We start from the raw sequence: 24,674 nt of genomic DNA on the forward strand, positions 1-24,674 counted from the left end.
AGATATGGGCATCCCCAGAGAACCCAGGAAATTGCTCCAAGACAAAGTCAACTCAAAATGTCCATCATAGATAGATGACAACCAGTTAAGTCCTCCTTTTCCTCCCTTGCCTCTCCCCACTTCCTCTTGTCTTGTCGGGGGGTTGAGGAGAAGGGTAGACAAGAAGTGGCAGAGTAATGAAGCCAGTTACATCCTGCTCGGCTTCCTAACAGGCTCTGGCAGGCCAGTGCTGGAGGTGAGACACTTGAATTTTGAATGAAATTTGGAGTTTTTTGTTTATTTATTTTTTTTGGGGGGGGTGTTATAGGGGGTTGAACTAAGGATCACTTGACCTGAGCCACATCCACAGCCCCTCTTTTGTATTTTACTTAGAGACCAGGTCTCACTAAGTTGCTTAACGCCTCACTTTTGCTGAGGCTGCCTTTGAACTCTCAATCCTCCTGCCTCAGCCTCCTGAGCTGCTGGGGTTACAGGTGTGTGCCACTGAGCTAGGCTAACATTTAGAATTTTGATTGATTGAACATCCAGGTGACTAACTGACTACTGTGGGTTTGGGGATGGAAAGATATAAAGCAAAGTTAACTAAAGGATATTTAGGGCACTAAAGTTACCTAAAGGATATTTGACTTTTTAAGAATTACCAGGAGGGGCTGGGGATGTGGCTCAAGCGGTAGCGCGCTCGCCTGGCATGCATGCGGCCGGGGTTCGATCCTCAGCACCACATACCAACAAAGATGTTGTGTCCGCTGAGAACTAAAATAAATAAATAAATAAATTCTCTCTCTCTCTCTCTCTCTCTCTCTCTCTCTCTCTCTCTCTCTCTCTCTCTCTCTGTCTCTCCCCCACTCCTCTCTCTTAAAAAAAAAAAAAAAAGGATTACCAGGAAAGTCAATGGCACCTACCACCAATTTCATCTGAGACAGAGAAGAAACGCCCTTGGAGTGGATGTGCTTGCAGCAGTTATCAGAAAATAAAATTCAGTGACTCTACGATTGTCCCTTAAAAGTCCTGTTTGTTCAATGTTATGGTAACATAAAAATGAACATAAACATATAAACAGGTAGGTCAAATCAGGCCATAGAATGCCTCTAGAAATGAGAAAGCTTTCCACTGAGGAGAAGTGAAATTAGCAAATTTTGAAAATCTGCTAGAGATACAAAGGCAAGATTCTGCACTGCATTTAGGAAAATGGATGAGTGGAACTAAAGGGGCCTCTAGTAACACTGTCTTCTTCCAACTGTGTCTTTTAAAAGAAATTGCATCAAAATGAAAACCAACCGAACTCCTTTTTCTTGGGGAAAACAGAAGAAGCAATCAATATATAGGAGTAGGATAAGCATTCCTCAGTCAACTCATCAAATTAAAAAAGAGGGACATTTGTGGATGGTCTTGGTTCTGACACATATCTCACATCATCAAGAAGTTAGTGTTCAGTGGGAATTAGTCTGATGTATGAGTTTGTGTAACAATCGAGATCTTCCAGAATTTCATCCCTGACACCAAAATTCCTGTGTCACTGCACTGGACATGAAAATCCTCTGCTAAAAGTGTTTACCAACCTAGCCATGTCCATTTGAACAGTGACATTTGACAGTCGTGGAGTACGGAGTACAAGAGGGAAATGAGCAATGTGTGTCTAAATGACAAGGTCAGCCAGCCTGGTGTATCTCATACAATCATTGTCACCACCTCTCCACCCTCTTTCTCCATCCTGTGTTCAGAAATTGCCTCCTTCCATTAGCAAGCTACCAATGACCATTGTTAGATTTAACCTTGGCTTTCTTCCACTCACTAGTGAAGTTACCAAGACCAAGTTATTTGCTCATTTAGACTTTAGTTTTTGCATGCACTAAGGGAGGGGTTTGACTAGATCAGTAGTCCAGGTAGCATAAAATAAATCTGCTACTTAAAGGTACATCCCAAGTCCATCACCAGAGATATATAAAGGTCCCAGGAATCTCCATTCTAACACTTCTAAAGCAAAGGACTCAAATAATACATAGCAATTTTAATCCTCTCTTCTGTTCTTTTCCACCATACCTGTGGTACTTTACAAAATCTAGTGTGCTTAATTTAGTATATTTTTATTTGCAATCCATACTCACTGGGTGCTGGGATCAGGTAACCAGGACTCCAAGCCTCACGTCACATCCAGTCCTTCTGCTGACTGCACATAGTAGACCTGCTTTTTCACTGACATAGGTGAGCTGGATGATTGGATTAAAAAATCCTCACTAACCATGAGACAATGCAATTCCGCTTCTGTTACATCATCAGGTCTACCATTAGGAGTTAACAGATATTCTGTTATTTGGCAAAACATACCTTTACTCCCTGAAGAGGCATCTGAGAAGTTCTTTTTTGGGGGTGGGGAAGTACCAGGAATTAAACTCAGGGACACTCAACCACTAAGCCACATCCTCAGCCCTACTTTGTATTTTATGTAGAGACAGGATCTCACTGAGTTGCTTAGTGCCTCACTAAATTGCTGAAGCTGGCTTTGAACTTGCAATCCTCCTGCCTCAGCCTCTGGAGCTGCTGGGATTACAGGTGTACACCACCAGGCCCTGCTTAAGAAATTCTCTGTGTGATTAAGAATGCTGGCCTAGGGGGATCAAAAGTTATATACTCTAAGATAAAGCTTTATTTATCCTTTATGCCCTACAAAGATGTCTCTGTCTTAGATAGATCAAAGTTTATTCTCCTTCTATGTATTATTCTGCCCTCTTCCCATTATCTCATCCTTTCCCAGTTGGTACCTGAACATAAAGATAATCATATCTGTGACATATTCAATAAATGAATGTCCCTCTCGTCCTTGCTGGCCTCTGATATGTTGTAGCTTGTTCGTTCCAGTGCCTGGGAAATGGTGGTGGCACTCCCTGAGGTCTGTCTTCTTTCAAGGGCCATGTTGGCACCCTCTGCTGAAGTCCTGGCTCGAGAGGTAAGGCCACACTCCTATCTCTCCTTTCTAACCCTTGGCCTCTTCTGGTTCCATCCTGCTGCTCTTTCACTCCCCATCCCTGAGAAGGGTACAGCATATTGTAAGATGTGAAGAAATGGGATGATAGCTAACATCCAGTCCCCTAGATCTCCCTTAGCTATTTCTAAAACCCGGTCTGGCACCATGTTAGATGCAGTGTCATCCCAGCCGTGGGAGTGCTAGGACAAGCCTGCTGTTCTGGATCAGGCTTCCACTGCATCTTCCAACAACGTGCAAGCCCAGGGGGCCCAGAGAGCTGGAATATTAAGGCCTGCTGACTTGTCTTTCTTCTCCTTGCTCCTCCTAGCTGTCTCTTCTCAGAAATATGAAGGGCTTTCTCACCAGTGAAGTTGTTCTTTACAGCACGTGTCAGTCCTCTCTACACTATGCTTATCAAATTCATTGATCCAGATTCTCTATGCTTAACATTTGATTTGTAAAAGGGATTTTGGCAAATTTAAACACTTTTCCCCTCTCGACAAAGTCTGCATTCCAACACCATGGTCTCACTGTGATTCTTTTTTTTTTTTTTTTAATATGGTTTTCTACTGACAGCCAAGAAACGACTTCTCATTTCTAACTTCCCCCAAAATGATAAAGTCCATTGATTTAAAAAGTGCAGAGCCACACAGGGACATCATTTCCGCAAATGAAAAATGTCAGCTTAATGTTTGCAAAGATATTAATCCTGTAACATAATGATCTAGACTACTCTGCCTTTGGGAAATTGGAAGCTAGGAAAATAATTTATGCAAGTGAGTGTTGCATCTCGGGCTATGAATGGTCAATGGTTTAAGATCAAGTATGTTGAGTTTTGCTACCTTGGGGATCACAAAAATATGGGGAGTACAGGGCCTTAGAGATTATTACAGAGAAACTTGGTACAATGAGGGAAGACGATTTCTCTTAGAAAACAGAAGGGATTCGTACTAGAAAGTCTTTCACAGCCTGGCCTCAATCTAGCCCTCCAAGTTTCCCACTCCTCACTCTTCCAACGGAACAGCAACTCGGGGACCTTCAGATGCGCTGGTTGCATGGCTACAGCTATGTCTCACAGGCCCCTCAATGGAAACACCCCAGGAATTAGGGTACTAAAGAGTAATGAGCAAACTCACAGCTACTGAGTGTCAAAAATCTTGCCTCTTGCATTTATTCCACCACACAAGGAATATCATGTTGTTAGAAGTATGAAAGTACCATATTTAGTTAGGTTCCTTTTACAAGGGGAAAAAAAAAGTGGATCATAGTGGTATCTTACTTTGAAGGAAAAGAGATTATGTATAATTACCATTGGCTACAATTTGTCTCTTCTTAAAAAAAAAAAATTGAGTAGGAGCCACAAAGCTGAGTCTGGCTCTGAGGAAAGGGAGAAAATGGGAGAATAAACACTGAGCAGGAAGCAGAGAAACCACAGTTGTTACCATAGTGATGAACATTCAGTCCGGATGGTGCTGCTGCCGGCTTGTGCTAGTGAGTGGGAGAAAACCACTCTCCTTCTGGACTGTGTGACTGAGGACAAAAAAATCTGAGATGACCAATTTAACTCTTTCCTCGACAGCCTAAATTGTATCTCTGTAGGTAGAAGCAATTTTTTTAAAATTTATTGTTTTCAGATATGGGGATTGAACCCAGGGTTGCTTTACCACTGAGCTACATCTCCAGATCTTTTATTTTTTGATTGTGAGACAGGATGTCACTAAGTTGCTGAGGCTGGTCTCAAACTTGTAATCCTCCTGCCTCAGCCTCCCAAGTCACTGGGCATACAGGTGATGCTTATAAATGTGTACCACCACATCCAGCTGCAACTAACATTTATTAAACACCTGCTAAGTAGATGACAAAGTGCTGGATGCATCAGAAAATTAAAGACAAAATCTCCATTTTAAGTATTAAGATTTCAAGAAGGTAAATAATTTGTAATTTAATGACTAGCTAATAAAATGACAGAGCCAAGCTTTATACCCAGATCTTTATTTTAATACAGTCTAAATGTATTTTCAGTGCAAACCTATTTCTACCAGGCCACAACTATTCCTGTCAAATGACATGGCAAAAATTCATATCCCCTTGAATAATGCAAATGTAAGATATTTATGGTGGTCAAAATCCCAGGTTTTGATAGTTTATAATTTTCCCTGTCTTGCAAGTTTTCTGGAAAAATAATTGATTTTAAGCTTTCTCTTTTTCATTTATAAACTGAATAGGTTTTCTGATAACAGCTTAATTAAATGATTAGGAAATTATCCTAAATGACAGGTTTCAATGCATTTTGCATAAATGTGACAGTATCATGATTTACTGACTATAAATGCTGCCTTGGAGACAGGCAAGGGTTATGGAATTATCACTTACATTATATTTCTTCCAAAATGGAAATACCTTTGAATTTTTAACAACAATCACGTACTACAAGTAGACACAATAAATAATATTGAGAAATTCAAGGGCCCTATAATTCTATTCCCATTCCCTTTTCTACTCCCCAAAATAATAACTGTTGCCAATCATTCTTTGGAACTGCCCTAAAATAATAACTATTGGTGCTTGTCCTTTTTGAACATTTATGTAGATGATAGTGGTTAAAAGTGTGGATTCGTAATTCATCTTTGCCACTTACTGTGTAACTGGACAAATTAGCCTCTTAACCCTCAATTTCTTACATGTAAAATAAGGATAATAATATCATCTAACACAAATATTCAAATACTTAAAATGCTATATGGAATAAATTAGATAATAAGATAAAGTACCTTGCACAGTATGTCAATGTCTTGTAAGTGGTACCATACATGAGTCTGTATCTCTATTTATATACCTCATTTACATACATGAATCATGCTATAAATCTGCAGCTATAAATCTCATTTATCAAAATACCTTAACAAGTATTTCCATGCTGGGATTGTGGCTCAGTGGTAGAGTGCTTGTCCAGCACGTGTGGGGCCCTGGGTTTGATCCTCAGCACCACATAAAAATAAATAAATAAAATAAAGGTATTGTGTCCAACTACTTCTAAAATACACACACACACACACACACACACACACACACAGTATTTCCATGTATTTATTCTTTATGTTATAATTTACTTTATCAATTGCTGGAGAACATCCCAAATTATGGATACATAATAATTTAGTTAAATATAATTAATAAAATTGCTTGCAATTTTAATCTGTAGAGGTAGGGTTGGCAAATTTTCTATAAAGGACAAGGTAATAAATATATTTTAGTCTTTTCAGGCCATACCATCTCTGTTGCAACTTTTCAATTCTATTGTTGTAGCACTAAAACAGCTAGATATGATATATAAATAAGTATAACTAGGTTACAGTAATACTTTATTTTCAAAAATAGGCAATGGGTTGGATTTTTCCATAGCCTGTAACTTGCCAATCCCTGATGTAATATGCTAATTAGCATTGATACATTTACATCTTTTCTTACTTCTCCTAGTAATTGCTTTTAAATACAGGGTCCCTGGGGAATCTGAACAGTAACAGAACACCATAGACTGGTGGCTTAAACAACAGAAATGTATTTCTGCAGTTCTGAGAGCGAGAGATTTAAGATCAAGGAGCATGCTAATTAGTTTTTGGTGAGACTGATTTCTCCATGGTCCTTACAAGGTGGGGTTGGAGGCATGGGGACAGAGTGTCTTTGATGTCTGATTTTAAATGACCTATGTTGATATGTAACATCAAATTTTCTGCAACTTACACTCCTACCAAATTATGTGAGAGTGCCCAGTATTCTACATCTCATCATTGGTACTTTTTAATCATAACTTACTTTATCCTCTGATAATGTGATAAACCATTATATGCAGCTTTAATTTTCGTATCTGATTATTCATGAAAACATCTTTTCATATGCTTGTTGGCGAAATACATTTCTTCATTAGGGAATTTCCATCTTTCATCAACTTTTCTATGTTATTATTTTTCTCCTTTTTTATATGTTAGAGATATTGAAGTCTTGTTTACTCAGGACATCCAGGTTTGACCTTTATTATATTCAAAAGCACTTGTTCAATGTGGGTCCCTCACTTACTAGATCCATGAGTTCTACGAAGTCCCATATTTTGTTCCTATCCCTGAGTACAGTGTACTAGGTACTAGTACAGTGTACTAGCTCATAACTGGTGCTACAAAATTGTTTGTTGAATTAATTAATAAAGGATATATATATTGTAAATACCGTTATATATTGCTTTGGACTTCTTTTAACTTTATTTATGGCATCTTTGATAACACTATTTTTAATTTGTATAATCAAATTCATCTATTTTTCTTTAGAGCTGTCAAGTTCATACCATGCACAAAAGGGCCTTCTTCTCTCCCAAACAATGTCTTATACTTTTAGTATTGAATTTACAGTCTTATTTTTTGCAATTTGATCTTTAATGTACAAATTAATTTTCATCTGTTTGAAGAAGATATACAATTCTATCTTCCTCCTAATTAAGATTGTGTTTATTGAACAATCACCTCGTTACCACCAATGTGAAATGCAATTTTATCATATTCTATGAAGGATGTGAGTGAGTGTGTGTGTTTGTGTGTATACACACGCATAAGTGCATATATGAATATTTCAATAAGTGATAAAGCATATCTCTGTTTTTCTTCATTATTTTTTATATTTCATTTTTACTTTTTGCTGTTCTTATGTAAAGGCATTTTCCAGGTAAATATAGTTTCAATTTGTCAACACTCTGTTGATTCCAGTCAATCATTCCCTACAGAATAAGCCAATAAGAGGAGCACTGGATCAGGAAAAATTATCTTTCAATCTGACTTTCTTCATTAGCTGCTTGGCTTTAAGCTGCACAGCTTTAAAGACCCATAATCATACCTGTCTGACCTGCTTCACAGAGTTATTGTGAGACTAGGGAGTGAAAATTGATCTGCATATTTAAAGTGCTCTAAAAATTAAAAGTTCTGGACAAGTGAAAATTATTCATATTCCCTATTAGTGACAAGTATCCTGTGGTTTCATCTTGAGAAGACTTTACTCAAATTGACTGGAAATAGGCGAGTAGCATTCTGTGTAAGTAGAAGCAAATCACTGAGAACATCTTCCTCTTGTTATTACAAGTTGTGTTCCAAACCACTGTGCGTCAGTCCTCCCACAAAATAAATCAAGTACTGAAGGAGTTCTTGTCTGTTTTGTGCCTCTATCATCCTGGCACACTCCTGTCTGTGGAGAACCAGGGTAATCCCTCAGCCTCCAGTTCTCTATCAGGAGCACAGGGAGGCAGAGGAAAGCCCCGGTGTGCCTCTCCAGAGTGGCAGAGGGTGGATCAAGGGAATCTATTTTGTGTACTATATTAGTTTCCTGAGGCTATTGTAATGAATCATCCTACAGTGCACATCTTAAAACAACAGAAGTGTATTATCTCACACTTTAGGATACCAGAGGTCTGAAATCCTGCTGTCTGCAAAGCCACACTCCCTCTAGAGAATTTAGGGGAGAAACTTTCCTGGCCTCTTTCATTTCTGGTAGCTACAGGCATCCTTGACTTGTAGCCACATCACAGCAATCTAAGTCCCTGTGGTCTCATTGCCTCCTCTTCTCTGGTCTTCTCTGATTCTGTCCCTTTAAAGGATATTTGTCAGTGAATTTGGATCCTTGCACAGATAGATAATCCAGGATGACATCATCTCTAGGTCTTTGACTTCATTACATTTGCAAAGGCCCTTTTTCCAAATAGGGTAACATTCACAATTTTCAGAGATTAGAACATGGATCAGTCGTTTTGTGAGCCACCAATCATGTCAAGTGCCCCATACCACCGGAGGCAGTAAATGTAACCAGGACTCAGTTCACACAGTACTTTATCAACCTGAGCCCCAACTGGCCACAGCAGGCATCAGCCAAATGGGAGCTTGTGCTTAAATGATGGGCTTGAAGTTCTGATGCTTTGCTCTTCCTAAAATATACATATAGCTTTTCTCAGACTCAAACTTGACTGAGGTTAAATTCCAGAAAAGATAACATATTTAAGTACCTCCTTCCTGCTCCCACTCCAGATCCTCATGCTCCCATAGAAGAGTCAAGAGAGGATCACCAAACTAATATACGCCTCTTCTTCAAACCACTGTGATTCCTCGTGGAACAGGGTAATTTCCATAACCAGCCTAGCTACCAGGTCCACTGCTGTGTAAGGTACTGCTCAGCCACTCCTTCCAATGCGGCCTTTGTCTCCTCCCACCTCTTCTTAAAATTTTTTTCCTTTTTAGTTATATGTGACAGTATATTTTGACATACTTATACAAACATGGAGTACATCTTATTCTAATTAGGATCCCAATCTTGTGGTTGTACATGATGTGGAGATTCCCTATGGTAATCAGTCCTTTCCTTAGTTTTTCAGAGCGAAGCTATAAAAACTAAGGAATGATTTTTTTTTCCTTTTTTTTTTTTTTAGTTGTAGATGGACACAATGTTTATTTGTTTTTCTGTGGTGCTGAGGATGGAACCCAGTGCCTCACACATGATAGGCAAGTGCTCTACCACTGAGCCACAACCCTAGCCCTAAGGACTGATTTTTAACCACAGATAACATATTTAATGTATCTTAAGCTCTAACCTAATTTCTCATCTTGGTTGCTCAAAGAGAATTTTCTGTTTCGAAGGTCCCTGTGGCCATCCAGAACCTGTGGCATTCACAAGCTTCCAGTGCTGAGTCACAGGTTGAAACTCAGCTGTTTTCACATAGTCCTCTCAGGATTTTTCACATCACCCTTCAAATTTGGTCTTTCAACCTCCTCAGAGAAAGCTTCAAGTACATTTTTTTTCAGCCTTAGGTTGTTTCAGGGAAAGGAAACACTGGCATTTACAAAAATAAAGCAAAATATAATAAGTTTTTGCATTAAAGAGATCATTCTATTCTCATCTCCAAACACCCAAAGGTGCCACAACCAAAACACAGAGAAGTAGGACTTCAAAAGGTTATTTGGAAATAACTTAAGTGTTGCCATGGAGAATCAGTTAAAATACATTTTATTTCATCTGCTAAAGCAACTTTTTGCAAAGCAGAAAAAAGTGTTTAGGAAAACTTCTAATTTGGAATCTTGGCAGCATGGCTTTAATTAGTAGAAAAGAAAAAGATTTCTTAGGAGGTGTGGTGACTCGTCCAAGGTCCCATAGCAACTTTTGGCAGAATTAAGACGAGAAGCCAGATTGCCAGACGCCAATCTAGTGCTCTTTCCATTACTATTGCCACATTTCTCATTCTCTTTTATAATTAAAATATTCCTGGAAGTGACAGCTGCAGAGCTTCCACCTGAAGTTGGAGATTAGTGGTTTTTTTTTTTTTTTTTTTTTTGGAGATTAGTGTTAAAAGCTCTGATTTCTACAAATCAGATACAAGGTTAGCAAACTTTTTTCTGTAAAAGGCCATTAGGAAATATTTTTAGCTTTGCAAGCCATATAGTCTGTGTTAAAACTACTTCACTCTGCTATAGGGTAGCCATAGAAAATATGTAAACAAATGGTTTTACTGTGTTCTAAAATAAAACTTTATCAAAACAAGCAGTGGACTAACTTTGACCTGCTATAAACGATAGTGTATAGATTTCTGGATTAACCAAGGTGGGTATTCAGTTTCATCAAACTTTATTTTCATGTTCTGTAAAATGAGTATAACAATATTTTACACTTTACAGGGATATGAGAATTAAATGATAGAAAACATGTCATGTATTCACAGTGCCTGACACATGACACAAAAAATTTTGCCTGTTTATTATTATTATTGTTACTACCATTATTTTACTTCTGACCATTCCTTCTGGAAAAGGAGGAGAAACAAGGAAATCAACATTTAGTGACCTTTCTTTTTCCCTGACCCTAGGCAGACACATTCAACCATGGTCATGAGCTCTCTGCTGTTGTTCAAGCTTCATCAGATAGCTGACTATTACAATCTAAACAGAGGGCAACTCGGACTCTGCTCCCATACACAAGACAGAGTTTGCCTTCCCCTTGGATCCCAGGCAAATTCTAAATTCCTACAGCATCATGGTTCCTTGACACCAGGTAGTTTTCTTTTTAAATATTGAATAGCTCTCATTTTCATTGTTTATTTCTAGAGATTATAATGCAGCCAGGTGCAGCATTTCAAAGACCAAACATTTTTACCAGTGCCACCTTGCCTGTAGCCTTTCCTTGTAATTTGAAATTTTGTATTACAAAGAGCTTCACTTTCCCTGAACTTGTCAAAGCTACAGAGTGGGGGGCCTGTGTCTCTGGGTTACAGCTCTGTGGAAACCTCACACATTTCCATCATGTAAATGGGATGGGATTCAGGAGAAGGTGGCCCCGTCTTTCACCTCTTGTAGTTTTACTGAATTATGAAACCTCATCATTATTACACTTCAATGACACAGGTCCAAGAGATTGTTTTATGACAAGGTTTTGCTAAACTTTAAAATAATATAGAACCCTTTTAAAGCTAAAAGTGTTTTAATAATGTGTCTCATTAATTCTTTAACCTCTTATCTGTATGACAAATATTCCTGAGTTTATGGCTGACAAATTAAACCCCAGAGACAGCTCTGAAATAGATTGACTGTGGACTAATGAAAGAAGCTACTTTAATGCCCTGTAAAATTGTTCTGTCCAATCTTAGATTCTACTCTTTATTTCACTTATAAGGTTTCATCATATTACTGTAGAGCTTTGTAGTCAACAGTTTCATCTGTAAGAAATTTACATTTCACAATTGCCTGAATGAAATATAATATGGTTATAAAGGGAAAAAAATCACAAATTCAGATATACATGTCCTTTCCTTCACAATTATTAAATGATTGTGTGTAGTTCTATCAAGGTTTCCTAAAAACTACACACCTGTCATTTCTTGCCAAGAGGGAAGGCAAGGGTGTGGGAAGGTGTGAGCTGAGCCTGGAAGGGTAAGAAGAGTGGCTGGACACTAGCCACACAAAACCATGAAATCTCGCGTGTGGTAGAAGTTTGTGAAGGGCGATTGTTGGAAATTAGACTGAAAATGTTTTATCTAAACCTGGCACTCTAGAGAAAAGGAGGGTCTCTCTCTGTATTCCCAGACCAACTATCATTTGTGTAATTCACATGACCCTCTTGCCCTCTTATCTTAAGTCATCTGAACTCCACCAGGAGGACTTCTCTCCCTTCCTAGAGAAAGGGGTAGGATTAAGATCCTGCTCTCCTGAGCCCAGGAAAGGTAACTTGTCCCAGTGACAAACTGAGTTGATGTTTATTGATTGAAAGTGTGACACAAAATCTGAAACTGCTTTCAGTTTCTATTAATGGTGCCCCATTAATTTTAGATGAGGATGAATTTGTAGATTTTACTTAATAGATTTTTTCCATCATATATACTTAATTAGAACAAATAAATTTAAAAAATAGATTTTTAGCTTAAAAATAATCATATTAACTGCACTTGAAAATCCATTTAAGTGACAAAAAATAATAATAGTGAGTCAAATTATTTTTCTTGTAAAGTCACTTCCACACAGCCAGTCTGAAATGATTCCATCCTACCCGAAGCAAGGAAATCCGCCCCACAAAGAGCAAGTGCTGTGAGTCTCCTGCTGCCTGGGGGAGTTTCAGACCAAAACAAAGACCAAGTCTAACTTCAAACCATGCTATAAGGCTAGCTAACCAATGAGGACTCCCTTTGATTTAGTGAAAAGAGTTTCCAGCATCCAGACCCAAGAGACACATTGCTTAACATTGTCATGTAGACCTGGAACTCGAAAATGAGCTCCAAGGCTGTGAATTAAAAAAAAAAAAAATTGGAAAGCAATGTAGAGAAAATTGGAAGCCAAGAACACTAGACCACGTGTAAAGCCCTCAGAATTTTTCCTTTTAAGTAGCACTATTCCGATTTTCCTCCTTTATAGATTTGGAAATTCATGTAAGGTTCTTTCATGAAATAAATTTGTTCTGAAAATTTTCAAAATATTAAAAAGTTGCCATACTTCAAAGAAGCTAGCCATCACTGACTCCCATCTCCACCCCTGCCTCTTCCTTGGACATTCAGAAGATTCATCTTGCTTGACAGGAGCTAGCCTTGGCTCCATATTTGAATTAAAATAACTATCTGCCAAAGGAATTGTGCAATCTTCAGGCATTTTGCTAGTACTCACATCTTTGATGACTCTTGTTTTCAAAATCCTGTCTTCCCTCCCCATATTCAGAAAAAAAACCCCTCTTTGTAATGTAATGAATTAAGCAGTTTTAATAAAAACTTGAAGAAAAATGTGCAAGGTAGTAGGGATAAAGTGAAAGGGCATGTTTGGAGGGATTGACTTCACAACCAGGCATTAGTCACTGAGCACACCAGTCAGCAGAACCTATGTAAGAGCATCGTTTGGGGCAGTGGTGACACCCAACGGCATCAGTTTAAATGTCTCTAGATCTTTGTGACATAGTAGTAAACTCAAAATGGTAAAAAGTAAAATAGTTTATCATTTCTATAACAAGAAGGTTGGTGTGGGTTCATCTGGCAGCTCAACTCCATCAGAAACCTCTTCTCAGGTTTTACTGAGAGTTCATTCAATCGACTTTTGTGCTCAGGCTGGTTCTTGCAGAGGCACAAATGGCTGCAGCAGTTTCAGCATCAATATTGACCCAGCATTGGCTTAGAATATTGACACATGTGGGTAACTTGCTCTCCCCTCTTAAGGAGAGAGGAATGAGGCCTCTCCCAGTAACCCCCAACTAATTTCCCATAATGGCCTATTGGCCAGAATAGTATCTTATGTTAATTTTTAAACCAATCACCTAGGCAGGAAAAGGAAATTATTATGACCAATTTAAACCAACTATGACTCACTCCCTTCTGAGGCTCATGGCTACCTAGTACCTAAATTAAATCAGGGTTTTATTAGGAAGGTAGATGGTGGAGGACCTGTTGTTGGTTGGTAGGTGCAGTACCTACCTTATCTTCCATGAGGTCACATATCCTATGGGAGGATTAGCTTGAAACAGGTCTATGTTCACTTCTGAGGGTTTTGAGCAGGGAAATAATGAACAAATAAATATAATTAGGATGCAAAAATTTTGCAGCCTTTTATTCTGAAATCATAGTTTTTGTTTCTCAATATTTACATTATTAAACGTATTATCTTTTACTGAATCAATATCTACTGAACCCTGCTGTTCCACATGTAAGGATAGGAGCTGAGCAAGATGGCCAGGCTTCTTGTCTTCCAAGGAGCTTACATTCTACTGGGGAAATCCGACGTACAAAATTTCTGGTTTGGCTCTATTAATAAGGGAAAAAAACAGAGTAGGGTGGGGGGGGAGGGACTTTGGAAAGGCAGCAGAGGTGGAGGTATGCAAATTGGCTGGCCAAGGAGATTCTTGAGATGATACTTGAGCCATAACCAGAAGGAAAAGAGGGAACCTGCCATGGGGAAATGAAAGTGGAGACTCCAAAGCCGAGAAAGCAAGTGCAAAGCTCCCAAGAGGAGTAATGTTGGCATGTTCGAGCCATAAAAACCTGGACTACAGTAAGACTGGGCTGAAGACAAGGCTGGCCTGGGTCAGGAAAAAATTTCTTAAACAAACACACACACACACACACATACACACACACACACACACATACACACACACACACACTAAAATTCAGGCAGGGAAAGGACGGGGACCAGGTCAAGGAGGGCTTTTCAGCCATGACACAAGTTTATATGTCATTTCAAATGAAATGGGAAACAGATTTTCAGCAGGAAGAAGCCTTCTAAATTTCAGTTTTTAGAAGCTCTCTTAGGCTTGTGTGTCATAAAAGAGGCAGGACAGGAAGCAGGCAGCTGTTCCAAGGCAAAGGCAGCAGTTTAGGTATAATATGGTCCTCAGAGTTGGGTGATTTCACAGGATGCTTCCGGCAGTGGAGATTACAGGGTTTGGGACTTAATTGTCAAGGGTTTAGAAAAATTCAACAGCAAGACAGATTCTCTACTTGGAAAGTCTGCTAGGCCAGTGCTTCAGTGAGCACATGGATTCTCTGGGGAGCTTGTTAGATTGTAGATTGATTCAGTCTGTCTGGGCTAGGGTCTGAGAGTCTGCAGTTCTAACAAGTTTCCAGGTAATGCCAAAGCTTCTGGTCTGGCCACCACACTTGGAATAACAGGATGCTAGCAAAATATGACCTCAATTTGCATTTTCAGTTGTACTTTTTACTGTCTGTACATACCACATGCTCCAGACTGGTGCTCCAGTATGGCAATCTTGTGGTACTACTTGAATTGAACTAAAATGAGATAGTCAACTCCTCATTTGCACTAACTATGTTTCATGTTCATGAGCAACTTGTACCTAGTAGCTAACACACCAGACAGCACATATATAGAGAACTTTTTATCAAATAAGTTTTATTGTTCAGTGCTGCTTCAGAGGGAACTATTTCTAGTTTCCTAGGTTGTGCTAGACATGTTACCATGTTTTCCTCATCCTCATCTTTAATGGGGAACATTCCACTATCTTTCCTGAAACTCAAATGAGGTGTGTCCTCTACTTCCTTTAAATCTGCCAGCCACATTTGGTTTCCTTCTGTGATGTATATCAACTGCACTATCTTATCATCCACAGAATATTGGTACCTAAATCCCATTTCTCTAGCTGTAGAACACCGTTTTACTTGGATTGGGGGTAGGGCATTACTACTCACCTATTTGTCCATGTGATTCAGTTCAACCTAACTCTACAGGTTAGCATAATCATGAGCACATGAGCCAGCTGAGCGCCCAGGTCACAGAACATTAGATTAAACTATTAAATGCTTTCCCTACTAGGATCTCTAAGATGGCTGGATGTGAGTCTGGATCTTCTGGTAGCCATCCTGTCATCAAATGGACAGACCTCGCCAGAGGATGAGCACAACTTGGGAAAGCAAAACCAAGAAATAAAGACAGATCCTGGATAACATCATACACTTGGCTAGATAGGTGAATTTTGGGAACACTAGTTACTAGATACTGGGGACAAGTTCCTTTTCTTTTTTTTTTTTTTTTTTTTTTTTTTTTTGGTATCAGGGATTGCTTAGGGGTGCTAAGCCACTGAGCCACATTTGCAGCTTCCCAGCCTTTTTATTTTAAAACAGAGTCTCACTGAGTTACTTAGGGCCTTGCTAAGTTGCTGAGGCTGGCTTTCAACTTGTGATCCTCCTGCCTCAGCCTCTGCAGTTGCTGGGATTACAGGCATGCAACAAATTCCTGTTTTTTCTTTAGTTGTACCAATGAACTCTTGTCCATTCTACTTTGACATATAGTACTACCAACATGATACTTGATAACATACTCATCCAACCATTTACAATCACAATTGCCCTTGGTTGCTTTCATATCACAGGTCTGTATGATGCATTGTGAATGAACATAAGCCCATCTAAACTAAAACAATGTTCACCAATTTTAATATTATAATTATATTGATACTGAAATTTTTTGGAGCTAAACTTAGTTTTCATTGTTTCCCAATAAAATCTAGTTTTATTAATTTCTCTAGAATTTCTGTATATGCATATTTAAATTGATTAATCTCTACTGCCCAAGTCACCCAAGATAAGTCCAAACTTCCTAGGTAGCATGTATCATTTATCTGGTTAATCCACAGGATTATTTGCTATTTACCCTCACCTACCTCCTAGCTTTGAAGGAACCCCCTTATATAGCTGTGCTCTAGCCTGGGCCAGTGGGCTGGGGCTGGGGCTGGGGGTGCCTCCCAGATCTCACTCCTCCTGCCTGCTCTACACTCTGAATCAACCCACGCGGACCATTTTAGCTTTATCTTTGGCTCACAGACTCATCATCTTTGTCTTGCTCATACTGCATGTAGAATCTTGACCACAATCTCTCCACCTCCTAAGTGGCTCAAGAGTGGTCTATGGGCATAGCCGCTGGGACAGTTCCTAGACTCCAACCCAAAGATGCCCCCAAACCCGACACAAAACTCATCACCACCCATCTGTTCTCTATAACTGCCTTTTCTAACCAGAACTGGGCTGATGAAGGGGTAATTATTTCATGAAAGAACAAAGAATGGGCTTTCACTACCTTATCCCCTAATCCTGTCACATTTTAACATTTGATTAAACATTTTAATATATAGGTTTACAAACTAGGATTAAGAACCACTCTAGAGGACCATGCACAGGATAAGATTATCTTTTATTAGAGATCTTATATTACATATTCCCAAAAAGATATAAAATCTTTCAAGAGAAAATATCAAAACCTGTTGATTCCAAGGTGAACAAAATAATCAAAATGAAAGTAAACATTTTCTTCTGGACAGAGGAATGTGGAAACATTTCAGCACAAGTACAACAAAGACATGGGAAGAGAATTATGATGTTTTACAGCATTTTGTTTTAATCAGTATTTGTAGAAAAGAAAGATGCTGAGTTCTCCATCAGTGCAGTTATAACCCCAAATTAAACTTTCAAAGAAAGGGGAGGGTGGGGAGAAAGCAGTGAATACTTGGTCAACTGAACAACTGTGATAATGAATGTTAAAAAACCCAATCAAGCAAATATTCCACCAAGAACACAACTGAAGGGTATGGTTTGAAGTGTGTGCTGAAGACACTAAAATTATTCAGTCAGTTCTTGACCACAACCCAAAGCAAAAGCATCCTCTCATTTCCCTGATGATGTATTCTAAAAAGAACGTTAAAAAGCAGAAACTTGCTGGTTAGAGAGAATTTCTGCTTCACCTGTGAAGAGCTGGTGGCAACACACACTGAATAAAACCCCGACTAACATGGGACAGATCCCTCTCAACACCCAAAAGTGGCAATGCCACTGTTATTGCATCAGATTTTTTATTTCATCTGATCAGAAATTCCAGAGTGATAAAGCACACCCACTTAACCACAGAACACAGTGAACTCCCATAGGAAGATATACATTAAAGATGCAATAAAAATACTGATCTCTCCTGGGATGTGCTTCTGGCAATCCTGACGTCTATAGATGTCCACAAAACTAAGTGGTTTTTGTTGTTGTTTTCCAGTTGTTTGTTCCTCCCCCAAACTAGGAAGAAAACTTATAGTACATGTTTATTGCATGAAATTACCCTCTTGTAACATCTTAGTCAATATGGTATTGTAGGAGTTTATGAATGAACACAACAGGTATCTTAGAAGCTGCATCTTGAGTGAAAATCCAGAGAGTAATTTGTAAACTACATGGTGAAACAGAAATAGTTCTAATAAGATAAAGGTTTTTGGAATGACGAGAGGTAAATGGAAGTTTAAAGTCAGATAATACTAAGTTTATTACGTTAACACAAAGAGAGTTTTCAAAACTACATATTCAAGAATCTTTTCTGTGCTGAAAACGAATATTTGAAATGTTGCTAATGTGCCAGTTTATTTTTACATTAAGGAAACAATGCTCCTCAATGAATTTTATTAAAAGTACTGTAATGGCACATGGGCTTAGAACTATACGCTGAGGTTAGCACACACAAGTTTGGAATTGGCTGAACAAACACAGTCTTTAGTAAGATTCATTATGATGAGCTACATATAAGTGGATTTCAAAACAGGGTCTATTTTAAAGCATTCTCTTTTTCAGTATGGTTAACTACTGTGAATGGAAACAGTATTTGGATTTTGCATGTTGCAAAACCCTTGCTTCAAGTTGCAGTTTCCTTGGCAGCAGCATATTTTAATTAACAATATTTTTCTTCCTTGTTTTGTTTTCTGACATCTCAGTACATTCAAATAGTCAAAATGTTTAGAGTAACACCACCACAAATTTAATGAAACAGATCAGAATGTGGCCAGCATTGTCAGGCAAAAATTACACAATTTATGTGTCATAGAAAGGCCCCCCTCCAGCCTCCCAATACCTCCCCCCTTTCCCAGACAGGAATATGGACACCAAAAAATTTAACAAGACTTATAAAAAAATAAGGCACATTTATTTTGATATGGTAATTTAAAAATAGAAAACCCCATTCTCAGAACACCTGTATTCAAATGAGCTGTGTAAAAAGACACCTTGTGGTACCTAAAATAGGTTCATGGTACCTATGGAATTGCTTTTTCTATTTTAGTGACAATGGAATAAATTGCACCTATCCCACATTGTCAAGTAATGAAAATATGCCTCTTTTTCTACTGTTGAATGATTCCAAATCAAGTATTTAGGGAAATACAAAGGGTAGGAAAGGAAGAATCAAGAGATTCATTAGAAAAAGGTGTGACTATCAACTATGTTTATCATAAGGGTTGAGGGATTGCACTTTTCCACATATTTCAACACACAACATTTTTTCTAGCTTGTATGAATGATTGCAACCATTTTGGCCTTTAGCTATTATCCACAAACTTTTTATTCCATTTTGGTAAAATGGGCATTTTTATAAAATTAATGAAGAATCAGCAATGCAAATACTTTGAAGAATCTCTTCACAACCCCCAACACAAACATAATTAGTCAGCATTTAACCTGAGATACAATCTGTTGAGAGGTTTTCTTTAAACATTTCTTCATTTGTTGCATCAATTCACACTGATAGTGGCAGCTCATGGGAGGAACAATAAAAAAAAAATAAGAAAGAAAAAGAAAAACCTGGTTGACGGCATGGCTTTTCCCCCCTTTGCAGATCTGATTTAAAAAAGAAAAAAAAAAATCACAGAATTCATGTTCTCACAGTAGCCAGAAACTAAAATAATGTGCTTCCCTTATTGCACGTCAAACCAAAAAAGTTATAAAAGCCAATGCTTTCCACTCCAAATGTGAAAGTCGGATGTTCACCTCAACCGGATTCGGAATGTGCTGATTTCCATGGGACTCAAGTAGATCACACTTATATTTTGGGCAACTGGAGGTGTATGCATCAAGGATAATGATGAAGGAACGAAATCTTCAATAGTAAACATGTCAAAAAGTTTATATACTGATATCTAAAAAGTAAAGGGACAAAAAAATTAGCATATTTAGATCAACTCTTAAGATTAGTAGTATATCTATATATTCAGTAAAAACAACCTATGGAAGGGAGTAAAACAGTATGTTGGAAAAAAAAAACAGAGGGAGGGATTAAGTATATGTATACATGTATAAACATGCTTAAACCTATAGACCATTCCTGGAGGGAAATAGGAAGCTGTTATAATAGTCAGGGGCAATCTGCTCTGCATTCCTTTCTGTAGTTCTTGACAATTTTATCCCGCACAGGAGTTACTTTTTCAATAAGAGAAAGGACACCTATGAACCAAGTTTTAAAAATCCTTAGACTCTTTCTGACAATACTTACACCTTACAATGATGGTTCACAACCATTTTTTTCTGTTTCAACAGAACTGGAAAGGATGGAAAGGTCATTTGGAAAGTGCATTCTTCATACCTGCTAGGCTATTCTAACATCTCTCTGGATCATATAACCCCCTCAGGGACTCAATGTCTCAACGCTAGAATGCTTACAACCAAATATACTCAATCAAGTTGATTGCAAATATAATGAAAAAAAAAAGCCCCAAAACGCCAATGCTTTTTGGCACCAATTCCATGGAAGTTTTGGTAAAAATAATATAAAAGTAAGTCTATCCAAGCAGATACAGGACTTCTACCAGATTTCCTATTCTTTTCAGATCTTACACATGTGCTAGTGTGTAGAGTTGGAAATGAGCTGCCTGGGTCTGGTCTGTGGTATATTTATGGGGTTTAGGAGGAAAGCTGGTCAGCTGAGTTGCCTCATGAGGCAGACCTGCCTACGCGCTGGAACCAGCTCCATTTGCCTTCTCTTAGTCACAGCTCAGAGACAGAGAGGCAGGAGACTGGAGGCTCATTTCCTTCCTGATGAAACTGCCAGCAAGATCAATGAAGAGAAATAAAAAGTAGGTAGGTGCCCTTCAGTGCTCAGGCTGAAGATCTTTTGGCCTGCAGAGTGCTGACTCATATGCAAATCTGGATTAATCAGAAGACTTAGATGTACATTTACTTCCCAAAAGGAATCAACTGATTGGAAGACTGTACAGCTGCCACTGGGGTTGTGGTCAATTAATTCAATGTTCATGCTGATGCATCTTATTGCTATGCCGGTCAGCTTCAGTCATAAAACTTGCCTTGGCCTGTGTAGGACATGGGCTTAGCACAACTGAACTGGATGGTATGTGAGCATGTGCAGTCTAGGGGAGGAAATTAAAAGGGGGAGAAGATATTATGTCATCATCTAGAAATGGAAGCCAGAAGAAATGACATGAGACTAGCCTTCAAATGTGCACAGGTTCCAGTCATATTTGACAAAAATCAAATACTTTTTTAAGCTTTAAGCTAACTTGCAGGCTGAGGAAAAGAAGTCAGTGAGGAGGCAATGAAAGATTATCTTATTGTAAGGGCTATTTTCAGAAAGTGAGAATTTTTGTCAAGGCAAATTAGCTTGACCAGCAAAAAAAAAAAAAAAAAAAAAAAGCCTTTCAACTTACCTTTCCCTGAGTCGTAGAACAAAGCAGCCCCATGCCACTGGTAGAGAACTGGCAACCAAAGCCTTTCCTGTGGAGGATTAAGGCTGCATCACTGGAATACCCCTTGCCTTCCTGCAAATGAGCACAACACCAACACACCACAGAAATATTAAAGCAAGTATTTATAGCACTGTACATCATTATCTTGATGTCAGCACCCTCAAACTACATTTAGAAACTTAATTAGACATATTCATTTCTTCTCAGGCTCCACACTGACTGGGCCCATCCATCTGCTACACTCACCCCCATCCTCACTGAGCCAGGTGACAATATGCTGTAAGGTTACTGGTTAAGTAACTTCATGCCTTGGTTCCCCCACAGTCCTTGAGGACTCAGGCTTCCTTTGTACACAAATTATGCACTGTTTTATCAACAATTCTTCAAGTAAGGCTTTCTTTCTTTCTTTCTTTTTTTTTTTTTTTTGTACCAGGGATTGAACCCAGGGGCACTTCACCCTGAGCCACATCCCCAGTCCTTTTTATTTTGAGACAGGGCCTTGCTAAATTGCTTAGATCCTCAGTATATTGCTGAAGCTGGCTTTGAACTTGTGATATTTCTGCCTCAGCCTCCTAAGTCACTGGCACTGCAGGTTGTGCCATACCCAGCTTCTCTCTCTTTCTCTCTCTCTCTCTCTCTCTCTCTCTCTCTCTCTCTCTCTCTCACACACACACACACACACACACACACATTTTATATACAGTTCTATTGAACAAAATGTACATGAATGTAGTCCTTATCTAGTCACTGAATGATTTATATCCATCTTAAAACTGAAACATGAATTTCCTTATGAAATACTAATTTTTGCTAATTGTATTAACATTCTTAATCTTTAATGTATTGGTTCATTATTTTTATACAAGAGACATTTAAATTGAATTAGTTATGCTTATCACTTGCAAGGACAGCCAACATTTATTAGCTTGATGTATTATTTAAATTCACATAACACAAACCATTCTTTCTGGGCAGACAAACAGAAAAATACTAAGGATAAACCAGTCAGTTACAGGTATAAGCTCAAACTTTCTTGCAGCCAAATTTCTTGAGTTCATTTAAATAATTATGTCATGAATGGTTCAGGTTCTTTAATATTTTAAATTACAATTATCTTAATAAATGTTATATTTTCCCAAGTGGCAAGATGTTTATAATAAACAAACTGAATGAAAAATTCATGGAAATTTTAAGAAATGTACACTTATTCAAAGTAGACTCATATGCTGCTTGGCACTGACATAGTGAGGAAAATGATCTCTTTCTCTCTTCTCAGGCCATGGATGTGAACATGTCCAAGCTCTTGATCATCCTCTCTAGGGGACAAGAATAGTTAATGTGCTATAGAGACATCTTTTCTGAATAGCTGCCAGCATTTCCACCACGGACTTGATTTTAATGTGCCTGAACAGTTTAAAGCTGTCCTCACCTCAGATTCTTGGCTGGAATAACCTATGTTATGATGTTTCACACCATTATTTAAAGTGGTATTACTAAGATTTTCTTTGAAGCGAGAGAAAAGAGAGTCATTTAAGGAGTTGTGAGTCACCATAGAACCACATGATACACACAACAAGTGTAAATCATATGAAATTTCACCTCCCCACACACATAGCATAAAAATACTTCATTTATATACCTAAGATTTCCAGAAGAATGACAAAGGGAACTCGATCATGTGCCAATAGTGTAGCTGGGAGTTTTTACAAGTATCAGTTTCTTTGTCTGTAAAATGGAGCTAAAGCTTGTCTCTTCAAGCTTGAGGGAACTGCCTGAATTAATCTAATGAAAATACAATGTGCAGTGGCCTCACAAAGCCTGGTAGGACAGAGTGTGTGTGGAGAAGCTGTAGAGATGAGCAAGAGCCTGGGCTGGGAGTCAGAAACCTGCAATATGACTCCTGCTCTGCAATTTACTAGCTGCTGAGTTTAGCAACACCAGGTTTTCCTTTTCTGTAATAGGTAGATGAAATAAAATAAAATAGCATAAAAAAGACTTGTTCCAGTGTCTGGCACATAGGACGTCCTTTGGCTATTAGTATTTTTTATCAATGTAATCCATCAAATAAATATTGATGATAATTTTCGAAACCTTACAAATTAACCATACTCTCATTTAAACTCCCCCCTCCGTTTTTTGATATTGGGAATTGAACCCAGGGGCACTTTATCATTGAGCCACATCCCTAGCCATGCTTACTTTTTCTTTTGAGACAGGTTCTTACTTGGGCCTTGCTAAATTGCTGAGACTGGCTTTAAACTTGTGATCCTCCTGCCTCAGCCTCCCAAACTGTTGGGATTACAGGCATGCACCCTGCTCCTAGCTCATTTAAATTCTTATTCATGAATTTCCTTTATTGACATTATAACTTTATAGCTAGAAAAACAGAGAACCCTCAAATTATATGTCTACAGTTGTGTATCAAAATCATTACAAGTCCTTGTGTGGATTCACAGGTTAGATGGCCTTTTAATTAGACTCCTTTGGAAGCACTGTTAACCTAAAGCATTTGACCATTTTAACTCATTGCACCATCCTTAAAATCCACTTGATAGCAGAAATTGTTAAAATATCTGAAACACATTTGCTCTTAGAATGAAAAATTCCTAACTCTGTTACCAAAGGGGTCAAAAAAATGGAAAGGAAAATATAATATCTTTGAAATTCTATTTCTGAATTTCATAAGAGATTTAAAAAAACAATACAAAAGTAGAGATGAAGCCATAAAACTTACTTTTCATTGAGATAAAAAGTTCTACTTTCTCTAAAAACTAAAATTAAATCATTTTGTAAGGACTAACTGAAATAGTAATCATCTTGTCCAAGTTTTTAAAAAATCAAATATTCATGAAAGTATCAGTTTTCAAGCAAAAAATACCTGAGGCAAACCAGAAGTTTTTCAGTTTCAAAGTCTGTCTAGACATTTTATTTCCAAGAAAACTGTTTTTCAAAGTAGTGAAACTGTGAATTTAACTTGAATATGGATGCAGGAAAACAGATATCCCCCAGCAATCACACTGTATGCTTTAGGAGAGTAAATAGATATCGAAAGAACTCTTCTTATATACACTAAAACACTGTAATATCTGGACCCCAGAAAAGAGGAAGGTGTAGGGAAGAAAATTTGTGATCTTTGAAAATGCACATAGTACAGTTGGGTACCTGTCTTTGTAAAACAGGTTAGGTCACAATTGAGACTGAATCACTGAAGGCAGGC

At 38.2% G+C, this 24,674-nt stretch overlaps 1 protein-coding gene across 2 annotated transcripts in view; it reads right to left on the minus strand.

Annotated features, from left to right (window-relative positions):
* Positions 1-17,129: 17,129 nt before the first annotated feature.
* The window catches only part of MAN2A1 (mannosidase alpha class 2A member 1), a 175,916-nt gene continuing 168,371 nt past the window's right edge, over positions 17,130-24,674 (minus strand). For both annotated transcript variants that reach the window (XM_081291424.1, XM_081291425.1), the window contains 2 exons: positions 21,419-21,529; positions 17,130-19,897 (listed from right to left, as the gene is read on the minus strand). In XM_081291424.1, coding sequence (XP_081147550.1) covers positions 19,745-19,897; positions 21,419-21,529 — 264 coding nt within the window. In that variant the 3' untranslated portion in view covers positions 17,130-19,744. The remainder of the gene's footprint in view (positions 19,898-21,418; positions 21,530-24,674) is intronic.

This window comes from Spermophilus citellus (genome assembly GCF_964194105.1).
Source record: "Spermophilus citellus genome assembly, chromosome: 1".
Taxonomy (NCBI): domain Eukaryota; kingdom Metazoa; phylum Chordata; class Mammalia; order Rodentia; family Sciuridae; genus Spermophilus; species Spermophilus citellus.